General features: G+C 40.1%; 1 protein-coding gene across 1 annotated transcript; it reads right to left on the bottom strand.

Moving 5' to 3' along the window:
• Positions 1–927: 927 nt before the first annotated feature.
• Positions 928–4,122, bottom strand: LOC139373875 (large ribosomal subunit protein eL30). Its single transcript, XM_071114970.1, has 4 exons — positions 4,035–4,122; positions 3,164–3,309; positions 1,994–2,124; positions 928–1,023 (listed from the first exon to the last, which is right to left on the bottom strand). The coding sequence occupies exons 1-4, from the start codon at positions 4,053–4,055 to the stop codon at positions 971–973; spliced, it is 351 nt and encodes a 116-aa protein (XP_070971071.1). The 5' UTR covers positions 4,056–4,122; the 3' UTR covers positions 928–970.
• Positions 4,123–12,934: the final 8,812 nt, after the last annotated feature.

Here is a 12,934-nt window from a genome sequence, read left to right as displayed (position 1 = left end):
CAAAGTTTGGACACATGAACTCATTCCAGGGTTTTTATTTGTACTATTTTCTACATTGTAGAATAATAGTGAAGACATCAAAACTATGAAATAACACATATGGAATCATGTAGTAACCAAAAAGTGTTAAAAAAAAGCTAATATATTTTTAAAAGTAGCTACCCTTTGCACACTTGTGTGATTTGTTTAACACTTTTTTGGTTACTACATGATTCAGTTTGTGTTCACTATTATTCTACAATGTAGAAAATAGTTCAAATAAAGAATAACCAATCAAAGGGTAGGTTTGCTCTTTCCATAAGACAGACTGACCAGGTGAAAGCTATGATCCTTTATTGATGTCACCTGTTAAATCCACTTCAGTGTAGATGAAGGAGAGGAGTCAGGTTAAAGGTTACTAAACCTTGACACATGGATTGTATCTGTGTCATTCAGAGGGTGAATGGGCAAGACAAAAGATCTGTGTCTTTGAGGGGGTTATGGTAGTAGTGCTGCTGGGTTTTTCACGTTCAACAGTTTCCTGTGTGTATTAACAACGGTCAACCACCCAAAGGACGTCCATCCAGCCAACTTGAAAACTGTGGCCGTGTCATTACAGAATGTAGTCGTATTCTATCCTGTGGCAGTAGGCCGTGTCATTATAGAATGTAGTCGTATTCTATCCTGTGGCAGTAGGCCGTGTCATTATAGAATGTAGTCGTATTCTATCCTGTGGCAGTAGGCCGTGTCATTATAGAATGTAGTCGTATTCTATCTTGTGGCAGTAGGCCGTGTCATTATAGAATGTAGTCGTATTCTATCCTGTGGCAGTAGGCCGTGTCATTATAGAATGTAGTTGTATTCTATCTTGTGGGAGGAGGCCGTCGTATTCTGACGCGGTCTAGTAGCTAAATGTTGGTGCACACTAAGACAGACAGACCAAAGAAACACCATTCGACCAAGTTTATTTGTAACATTAAGAGTGAAATGTCTACTTCTCCCCCTGCGGCTGGTCTGGCATACTCCTGATGATGTCAGAATCACCTGTTAATAGACCAATATTACATTTAGCATACAAGATCCAATCAACAACCCAGGTGATATAGGCAAAACCAGTGGTGTAAAGTACTCTATCAATATGTTTGACTACTTTTACTTCACTCCTAAAGAAAACAGTATTTTTTACATTTTGAATACTTAGGGGGAAAACGGTCTGATTCACACACTTAAAGGGAACGTCCCCACTGCCTCTGATCTGTCAGAATCACTAAACATTTGTAAATTGTTGGCGCATGCCCCTGGCTATCTGCATATAAATAAATAGAAAATGTGGCCGTCTGCTTTGCTTAATATAAGGAATTTTATAAATTATTTACACTTATATCAAAAGTACCAATACTTTCAGACCCTGTCGTGTTTTTGCATCAAACAGCAGAAAATACAATATTTGTGGTTATAGAAAACATTTCACATCGGTTTAGATGGTACAATGATTCTCTAAACTACACTTGTTTTGTCACAAAATGAAATTAGCGAACTAATAGAATTTTAGCAACCAGGAAATGGTGGAGCAATTTCTGCATAGTGCATCTTTAACTTGGAGAACTAAGGCATTGTCACTAATGAGGTAGGAAGTAACTGACTAGAGCAGAGCGCCCAGCCAGTTCAGGTAAATGCACCAGTGGGTGTTTAGCTATTGAATCCCTAGTGCTGGTCAGACCACCGTATATCCAACTGATGCAAAAATCCACAACGGGAAAATTGGTGCGCAACGGTATAAGACACATCTACACATTCGTGAAAAACGATTGAATCAAACATACTCATGTCATGTGAAAGTAGAGCAGTTTGATAAGGTTGTGTTGACCATTCTCCTGACGTTCATGTGATCTTTGAAAACAATGATGTTTGAATGAACCGTATCAAACTGCTCACTACTAAAGGATTGTCTGCAGACTATACATCAACAGAATAGGCGTGGTAAACAGGACATGCAGTCTGATTGGACACTCACCGGGGTCGATGATAGCCAGTGTGCACACCCTGAAGTACTTTCCACAGGCCGTGCCCAGCTCGATGTTGTTCCCACTGTAGTGATGGACGCCAGTCTTGGCCAACATGGCATAGTACTCCACTTCAGACTTCCTGAGGAAGGACAAATACCTTTTATCAAAGTATGCCCACGTGTGTATATTATTGAATGAAACATGATCCTGTGTGTGTATGGGGAAAGCAACATGAACACAAGTACACTGCACCAGTGATCCACTTCTGTCTAATGCTGTAGTTCTTTGGGGCTCCCGAGTGGCGCAGCGGTATATGGCAGTGCAAGAGGCGCCCCCCTGGTTCGATTCCAGGCTTAATCACAACCGGCCATGATTGGGCATCCCATAGGGTTGCGTACATTTGGCCCAGCATCGTCCGGGTTTAAATTTGTAAAATAAGAATTTGTTCTTAACTGACTTGTCTAGTTACATAAAAAAGGTACAGAAAGAGAGAAAAGGCTAGTTGTTTTCTCAAGGTGTCTGATTGCTGAATGATCAACTGCAGAAGCAGCCAGTAACACAAAACCAGCCCTCATTTCAATGTTCCTCCTGTTCTTACACACCTGCAAGCAGACCAATACAGGTGTGCCTTTGTAGGAGGAGTACAGAAAAATAAAATTACCCATAAGAACACACAAGCAACACTTTATATGCTTATTTGGTTAATTCAATGTGACTAACTATTTAAAACACTTATGGAAGTAGAAATTGAACTATTCCTAGGATTACTGGGACCCCATTAGGAAGATTGTAAGTCCATCACACCAAGCCTAACTACCCAGCTGGCTTTGAAAATCCATTCACGTGGTTCCAGACACTATGGTGGATGAGGGCCCTGACATGTATTCATTCAATCGGATTCCGTTGCAAGACGTGATGTCTATTGCAAAACCCTTTGCAACGGGAACTGTTAACCATTTACTCCAGGGACTTACATGTCCAACAGCAACTCTAGTTTCCATTTGGCGCAAACGGTTTCCATTGCAAAATGTTTTGTAACGGAATCCGACTAATGAACACAACTCAGGCTAGCACAGTAAACTTTAGCTCACCAAGTTTGCGTGAGAAGTGTATTATTGATAGCTTTAACTTCATTAGCGAATACTGCTACATAATTGTGATGTAGGCCAACTAGTTACCTGAGGGCAGGTGTGTTGTTGGCCAGGATGACCAGCTTGGCTTTTCCCTGGCGGATCATCTTCTGGGACTGCTTGTATCCCAGAACGTATTTGCCGCTCTTCATCACCAGCTGGAGACGGGAGTTTATGGACTCCAGGGACTTTTTCTACCACCAAAGAAACAATTGGTGTTTAGTGACAAACATTTGTGAACTATGAATATAGCCCACGTCCATTGAACCAAACATGATACGGTCTTAGTCTAGTGGTTAGAGCCCTGGACTAGTAACCGAAAGGTTGCAAGTTCAAATCCCTGAACTGACAAGGTAAAAATCAGTCGTTCTGCCCCCTGAACAAGGCAGTTAACCCACTGTGCCTAGGCCATCAATGAAAATAATTTGTTCTTAACTGACTTGCCTAGTAAAATAAATGTTACAAAAATACATGTGATTTGAGTGCATATAGCATACTCGTTTATTTCTTAATCTGCTTGGCTGTTAGCTAATTGTACACGCCGACATGGTGTTGCAGAAGAGCTGCTAACTGGATTTATCAGATATATTTCCGAGAACAGTACTGTTACATAGCGTTTCTCGATTAGCCAACTCAAAATACCCCAATGCAATCATTCAAATTGCCGTCTGGACAACTAGTTAAAACGTTAACTAGTCGCTAACTGGCGAGTCGGCGAATGTTACGAGAGAGCTGGCTATATGGCTAGATTAGGCAAGTTGGCAAAAACTAGACCTGGGAATTAGAAAGTTGTATGTTGGGGCAAATTAAACATATATACGGTCAACATTGCCAGTTAGCTCAACACATGTGATGGTTTAGCCCAGAAACCACGACTCCACGTGAGTTGCTTTCCACCGTTCATGAGAGCTCGACTCACCGTCTTCTTTGCGGCAACCATAGCTGCGATTTAGTCCGTTCTGGCCAACCTGAACAAAACATTAAGAGATTGGACAACCTTACGTTAGTAATCAACCGGGTGATGTGCACCAAAATGGCCTAAATATATTTATTTTTAAAGAATAAACACAGAGCTGAACTTACAAGTATGTCGCTCCAATATGGCCTCGGAAAGAAAGGAAGTCCCAGGGTGCTTTGCGGCCCATTGGCTTGCTCATGCGGGACCGCCTGGCCTGGCACTGCGCAGACTCGCTGATCTGTGCAGAATGCGTGTTAACTAAAGCAGGTGTGCGCCATTTCAGGTGATTTGTAGATCAGATCATGTCCACTGCGCCCTTACCCAGCCCGAGCATGTTATCGCGAGAAAGCAAGGGCCAATACACTACAGATCTAGAAACAGCTTTTATAATGGAAAGTGTTTATTTACCAACTAGAGGACAAAACACAAAACTGATCCTTGTCTGTTTTTAGAGTCTGCTGTTTGTGTCATAATAATGGCACAGAAGGAAGAGAAAGGCCCACTTCTAGGAGAATGTCGAATTTGGATTGTCTCGGGATTGTGCGGGACAATGGTTATTACTGCATTGTCGGAACTAGAAGCACAAGCATTTCGCTACACTCGCATTAACATCTGCTAACCATGTGTATGTGACAAATAAAATTTGATTTGATTTGGGCCCAAACAATCATTTTATCAACACATTTAAACACCACAACAACAAAAAAGTTGATTTGTCCCGTATTTCAGTCAGACATTCCGACTGGTCTCTTGCAATCACATAGAGTTTATGAAAGGAGCTATAGGCTATCATAAGGATGTGGAAGACTAAGCCACAGGTGACGTTAAACACTTGAGTTCTGATATTCTGCTGAGGACAAGAGATGTAGATCAATAGGCCGATCCTCAACCAATCATATTTCTCACATCTTATCGGGCTAAATTCCAGCTGACATTGGAGAGGACAGTGAGGCCTAACAATTTACAAAAGGCGTGCTGCTGATTAAGAGCTACAACAGTAACTACACAGCCGTATTAAACTGAAAGGTAATTTCTTCAAACTTGTGAGGCTCTCCATCCTCATTATTTGCTGCCACTCCACTCAATCCCGTTTTAAAATTCTCCCTTCCTAACTGATTTACATTCCCTGAGACCAACCATTAAAAAGTTTCCTTTGCCAAATATTACCAGATTTTCACCAAATTTTGCACGGGGAAAAAGAGTAGGAGTTGTGATTGAATTGTTCATTGGGTGCAGCGGACTGCAGGGGTGCAGTGCTGCCTCCCAGGGCGCACCAGAGCGTCGATCCGCCACATTTCACAATGGTGCTCATTTAGTAAAGTTAGATCGAAGCTGAATCAATTTCTTGGAAGATCACAATGATTAATTAGTATTCTAAATAACATACAATGCATGCAGAAAGTATTCAGACCCCTTCACTTTTTCCTAATTTTGTTACGTTACAGGCTTATTCTAAAATGGATTGAAAAACAATCTTTCCTCACCATTCTACACACAATACCCCACAACGATAAAAACATGTATTTTTTTGCACATTTATTTATTTAAAAAAAATATATATATATACACACACACACATAGGAGAGTCTGACATTCGGAAAGTATCAGACCCTTTCCGTTTTCCACATTTTTGTTAGGTTACAGCCTTATTTTAGAACGAATTCATCTGCACACAATACCCCATAATAACAAAGCAAAAAACATTTTTTTTTTATACATTTTTGTAAATGTATAAAAATAACTAAACAGAAATACCTTATTTCCATAAGTATTCAGACCCTTTGTATGAGACTAGAAATGAGTTCAGGTGCATGCTGTTTCAATTGATCATCCTTGAGATGTTTCTACAACTTGCTTGGAGTCCACCTGTGGTAAATTGAATTGATTGGACATGATTTGGAAAGGCACACACCTGTCTATAAGGTCCCACAGTTGACAATACATGTCAGAGCAAAAACCAAGCCATGAGGTCGAAGGAATTGTCCGTAGAGCTCTGGGACAGAATTGTGCCGAGGTACAGATCTGGGGAAGGGTACCAAAAAATTTCTGCAGCATTGAAGGTCCCCAAGAACACAGTGGCCTCCATCATTCTTAAATGGAAGAAGTTTGGAACCACCAATACTCTTCCTAGAGCTGGCCGCCCGGCCAAACTGAGTAATCGGTGGAGAAGGGCCTTGGTTAGGGAGGTGACCAAGAACCCGATTGTCATTCTGACAGAGTTCCAGAGTTCCTCTGTGTAGGTGGGAGAACCTTCCAGAAGGACAACCATCTCTGCAGCTCTCCATCAATCAGGCCTTTATGGTAGAGTGGCCAGACGGAAGCCACTCTTCAGTAAAAGGCACGACAGCCCCCTTGGAGTTTCCAAAAAGCACCTAAAGAACTATCAGACCATGAGAAACAAGATTCTCTGGTCTGATTAAACCAAGATTGAACTGGCCTGAATGCCAAGCGTCACATCTGGAGGAAACCTGGCACCATCCCTATGGTGTAGAATGGTGGTGAGAGCATCATGCTGTGGGGATGTTTTATAGCAGCAGCGACTGGGAGACTAGTCAGGATCGATGGAAAGATGAACGGAGCAAAGTACAGAGAGATCCTTGATGAAAACCTGCTCCAGAGCGCTCAGGACCTCAGACTGGGGCGAAGATTCACCTTCCAACAGGACAACGACCCTAAACACACAGCCAAGACAACGCAGGAGTGGCTTCAGGACAAGTCTCTGAATGTCCTTGAGTGGCCCAGCCAGAGCCCAGATTTGAACCTGATCGAATATCTCTGGAGAGACCTGAAAATAGCTATGCAGCGACGCTCCCCTGACAGCTTGAGAGGATCTGCAGAGAAGAATGAGAGAAACTCCCCAAATACAAGTGTGCCAAGCTTGTAGTATCATACCCAAGAAGACTCAAGGCTGTAATCGCTGCCAAAGGTGCTTCAACAAAGTACTGAGTAAAAGGTCTGAACTTACGTAAATTGGATATTTCCCGTTTTTCATTTTTAATACTTTTGCAAAAAATTCTAAACCTGTTTTTGCTTTGTCATTATGGGGTATTGTGTGTAGATTGCTGTAAAGAAAAAACAATTTAACCAATTTAGAATAAGGTTGTAACATAACAAAATGTGGAAAAAGTAAAGAGTCTGAATACTTTGAAGGTATTATCTAATTATAGACAAGTTGACTAACAAAAATTATAGCGTAATGTTACTGTTACACCAAAAACACCACCTAATTTCTCAAGAGATTTTAGGATGGTTAGCTGAATAGGATGGTTAGATGAATAGATTTTAGAATGGTTAGCTGAATAGATTTTAGGATAGTTAGCTGAATAGATTTTAGGATGGTTAGCTGAATAGATTTTAGGATGGTTAGCTGAATAGATTTTAGGATGGTTAGCTGAATAGATTTTAGGATGGTTAGCTGAATAGATTTTAGGATGGTTAGCTGAATAGATTTTAGGATGGTTAGCTGAATAGATTTTAGGATGGTTAGCTGAATAGATTTTAGGATGGTTAGCTGAATAGATTTTAGGATGGTTTGATGAATATATTTTAGGATGGTTTGATGAATAGATTTTAGGATGGTTAGCTGAATAGATTTTAGGATGGTTAGCTGAATAGATTTTAGGATGGTTAGCTGAATAGATTTTAGGATGGTTAGCTGAATAGATTTTAGGATGGTTAGCTGAATAGATTTTAGGATGGTTAGCTGAATAGATTTTAGGATGGTTAGCTGAATAGATTTTAGGATGGTTAGCTGAATAGATTTTAGGATGGTTAGCTGAATAGATTTTAGGATGGTTAACTGAATAGATTTTAGGATGGTTAGCTGAATAGATTTTAGGATGGTTAGCTGAATAGATTTTAGGATGGTTAGCTGAATAGATTTTAGGATGGTTAGCTGAATAGATTTTAGGATGGTTAGCTGAATAGATTTTAGGATGGTTAGCTGAATAGATTTTAGGATGGTTAGCTGAATAGATTTTAGGATGGTTAGCTGAATAGATTTTAGGATGGTTAGCTGAATAGATTTTAGGATGGTTAGCTGAATAGATTTTAGGATGGTTAGCTGAATAGATTTTAGGATGGTTAGCTGAATAGATTTTAGGATGGTTAGCTGAATAGATTTTAGGATAGTTAGCTGAATAGATTTTAGGATGGTTAGCTGAATAGATTTTAGGATGGTTAGCTGAATAGATTTTAGGATGGTTAGCTGAATAGATTTTAGGATGGTTAGCTGAATAGATTTTAGGATGGTTAACTGAATAGATTTTAGGATGGTTAGCTGAATAGATTTTAGGATGGTTAGCTGAATAGATTTTAGGATGGTTAGCTGAATAGATTTTAGGATGGTTAGCTGAATAGATTTTAGGATGGTTAGCTGAATAGATTTTAGGATGGTTAGCTGAATAGATTTTAGGATGGTTAGCTGAATAGATTTTAGGATGGTTAACTGAATAGATTTTAGGATGGTTAGCTGAATAGATTTTAGGATGGTTAGCTGAATAGATTTTAGGATGGTTAGCTGAATAGATTTTAGGATGGTTAGCTGAATAGATTTTAGGATGGTTAGCTGAATAGATTTTAGGATGGTTAGCTGAATAGATTTTAGGATGGTTAGCTGAATAGATTTTAGGATGGTTAGCTGAATAGATTTTAGGATGGTTAGCTGAATAGATTTTAGGATGGTTAGCTGAATAGATTTTAGGATGGTTAGCTGAATAGATTTTAGGATAGTTAGCTGAATAGATTTTAGGATGGTTAGCTGAATAGATTTTAGGATGGTTAACTGAATAGATTTTAGGATGGTTAGCTGAATAGATTTTAGGATGGTTAGCTGAATAGATTTTAGGATGGTTAACTGAATAGATTTTAGGATGGTTAGCTGAATAGATTTTAGGATGGTTAGCTGAATAGATTTTAGGATGGTTAGCTGAATAGATTTTAGGATGGTTAGCTGAATAGATTTTAGGATGGTTAGCTGAATAGATTTTAGGATGGTTAGCTGAATAGATTTGAGGATGGTTAGCTGAATAGATAAACAAATAAAAATAACTATATAGCTAGTTAACACCATCTGCTCACTAACAGTAATTCAGGAAGATTTACATCCATATTCCAATGATACTGATTGAGATCAAATTATTGGCATGTAGATGCAGTTTGGACATTTCACTGGTAAGGGACTACATTATTTCAAATGAGGGATCTCTCTGAAATGAAAATGGATGGCCCTCCCTTCAGTGAAATATATTTTTACCAAACCTGAAAAAAAAAAAAATAATCAAAACAAAGTGAATATCAGAGAACATTCCTACCATTTACCCTCACTTCTAGGGCAGACCAGAGTAGTTTTATAAACTGTTCTTCGTTTTGTAGACATTACATGGCAAAGTAGCCAGAAGGTTGTGGATTCGCAGTCCACCACAGACAAGGGGGTGTGAAAATAATTTCATTATAATAAAAGCACTGCATGAATCTATCATCTTATTTGAGAAAAGGTTGCCTTTCATAAACACATTTCATGCAATTCTAAGTCATTTTACATGACTGGAAACAAACAGAATATTTTATAATACCATGACAATGAATAAGAGCCGCAACACTGGAAACGTTTAGATTTTTACACCGTTGTTAAAAAGAGGATAGTTGAAGTTTGGAACAGGGCTGAAGTTGTCTATCAACTGTAAAAACGGAGCTCAACAGAACCAGTTACAACTGAAGTATCTGATCATCAATGAATAGAAGAAAAAGCCATTCATTGTTTACATATCATCAGGTAGGCCTAAATGCACTTGTCAAAACAAATCATTTGGGAAACTATAATTTTCTAATTTATTCCATGATATTTTTGTTACAAAATAAACTCAGCAAAAAAAGAAAAGTCCTCTCACTCAACTGCGTTTATTTTCAGTAAACTTAACGTGTAAATATTTGTATGAACATAAGATTCAACAACTGAGACACAAACTGAACAAGTTCCACAGACATGTGACTAACAGAAATGGAATAATGTGTCCCTGAACAAAGGGGGGTCAAAATCAAAAGTAACAGTCAGTATCTGGTGTGGCCACCAGCTGTGTAAAGTACAGCAGTGCATCTCCTCCTCATGGACTGCACCAGATTTGCTAGTTCTTGCTGTGAGATGTTACCCCACTCTTTCACCAAAGCACCTGCAAGTTCCCGGACATTTCTGGGGGGAATGGCCCTAGCCCTCACCCTCCGATCCAACAGGTCCCAGGCATGCTTAATGGGATTGAGATCCGGGTTCTTCGCTGGCCATGGCAGAACACTGACATTCCTGTCTTGTAGGAAATCATGCACAGAATGAGGAGTATGGCTGGTGGCACTGTCATGCTGGAGGGTCATGTCAGGATGAGCCTGCAGGAAGGGTACCACATGAGGGAAGAGGATGTCTTCCCTATAACGCACAGCGTTGAGATTGCCTGCAATGACAACAAGCTCAGTCCGATGATGCTGTGACACACCTCCCCAGAACATGAATGACCCTCCACCTCCAAATCAATCCCGCTCCAGAGTACAGACCTCGGTGTAACGATCATTCCTTTGATGATAAACGCGAATCCGACCATCACCCCTGGTGAGACAAAACCGCGACTCGTCAGTGAAGAGCACTTTTTGCCAGTCCTGTCTGGTCCAGCGATGGTGGGTTTGTGCCCATAAACAACATTGTTTCTGGTGAGGACCTGCCTTACAACAGGCCTACAAGCCCTCAGTCCAGCTTCTCTCAGCCTATTGCGGACAGTCTGAGCACTGATGGAGGGATTGTGCGTTCCTGGTGTGACTCGGGCAGTTGTTGTTGCCATCCTGTACCTGTCCCGCAGGTGTGATGTTCAGATGTACCGATCCTGTGCAGGTGTTGTTACACGTGGTCTGCCACTGCGAGGACAATCAGCTGTCCGTCCTGTAGCGCTGTCTTAGGCGTCTCACAGTACGGACATTGCAATTTATTGCCCTGGCCACATCTGCAGTCCTCATGCCTACTTGCAGCATGCCTAAGGCACGTTCACGCAGATGAACAGGGACCCTGGGAATCTTTCTTTTGGTGTTTTCAGAGTCAATAGAAAGGCATCTTTAGTGTCCTAGGTTTTCATAACTGTGACCTTAATTGTCTACCGTCTGTAAGCTGTTAGTGTCTTAACGACCGTTCCACAGGTGCATGTTCATTAATTGTTTATGGTTCATTGAACAAGCAATGGGAAACAGTGTTTAAACCCTTTACAATGAAGATCTGTGAAGTTTTGGATTTTTACGAATTATCTTTGAAAGACAGGGTCCTGAAAAAGGGCCATTTCTTTTTTTGCTGAGTTTAGATGCGTGTTGACTGTGATTAGGACATGGGAATATAAGAGCATATGCTAGGCTAAATTAACAAATTTATAGCTCACCATATGATCCTCAAACCTGATAGTGAAAGAATCCAACATTAGGTTACTTTTCAAACAAAGTAATTTGTTTTGTCTCCTATAGAAGGTTGTAGCGTGGCCTCAGTAATATCAGAGACAAACTAAAGATATCCCATATGCATCGATCACGTCTTTCCCCGGCATTTTACAGCTCGTTTCTAGCATAAAGCATGCTGTACTAAAGCGTTGCTATAGATCGCTTTATATAAACCAGGTACAATTATTTAACAATACCCTCACGTCCCCCCCACTTCGAGCCCTGGTTTTAATTTAACACATCAAGCTCTTCACTGACACTGAGATATTTAAGGAGTGCATGGTAACTAGGGCTGAATAGCAGTACTGGGTTACCGAGATTTCCCACCCAAACCCACTCCTTTTCCCAGGAATAAATAACTGAGAAATTATTCAATTATAATACATTATTTATATGAACAGCATAATGTAAAATGGAACTGTTAAATGATATGCAATGTCTAAATCTGGCTTCTCTTCTCTGTTTTTCCTAGCCACCGTGCTTCTACACCTGCATTGCTTGCTGTTTGGGGTTTTAGGCTGTACAGCACTTTGAGATATCAGCTGATGTACGAAGGGCTATATAAATACATTTGATTTGATTTTGATTTTGATTTGCTACCTGCATGATCAATCAACGCTCAGGATGGGGACAGAGTGCATTTCAGTATGGAGTGCAGTTCACAATGCATGTAGACCTATCATCTGATCATGGTTACATTTTTCTTGTGACAGGTTGTTGCAACACAATCTCACAGTCAATTTGTGCACATATGTACAAAAAGTATTTCAGCAGATTTCGTGAGTTTTGTGTGGCTTAATTCATGTGAAAATACACTTTTGTGCGACTTCATTCGTAGGAAAATGTATTTATTGGGGGCAAACTTCGGAACAATCTTTTAAAAGTTATTAGATGGACAATGGTGTTCTACACTTCCTATTGTGTCACACATGTATTTATATATAAAAAACAGGTTGTCACCAAAATAATTATAATAGTAGCCTGTATATAGTCTCATTAGTAACCTGTACCCCCTGTATATAGCCTCATTACTAACTGGTGCCCCCTGTATATAGTCTCATTACTAACTGGTGCCCCCTGTATATAGTCTCATTACTAACTGGTGCCCCCTGTATATAGTCTCATTACCATCCTGTGCCCTCTGTATATAGTCTCATTACTAACTGGTGCCCCCTGTATATAGTCTCATTACCATCCTGTACCCCCTGTATATAGCCTCATTACTAACTGGTGCCCCCTGTATATAGTCTCTTTACTAACTGGTGCCCCCTGTATATAGTCTCATTACTAACTGGTGCCCCCTGTATATAGTCTCATTACCATCCTGTGCCCTCTGTATATAGTCTCATTACTAACTGGTGCCCCCTGTATATAGCCTCATTACTAACCGGTACCCCCTGTAT

This window comes from Oncorhynchus clarkii, chromosome 18, assembly GCF_045791955.1.
Source record: "Oncorhynchus clarkii lewisi isolate Uvic-CL-2024 chromosome 18, UVic_Ocla_1.0, whole genome shotgun sequence".
NCBI classification, from domain to species: domain Eukaryota; kingdom Metazoa; phylum Chordata; class Actinopteri; order Salmoniformes; family Salmonidae; genus Oncorhynchus; species Oncorhynchus clarkii.
The sequence above is the reverse complement of the archived record's forward strand: the minus strand, read 5'-3'. Positions and strand labels throughout refer to the sequence as shown.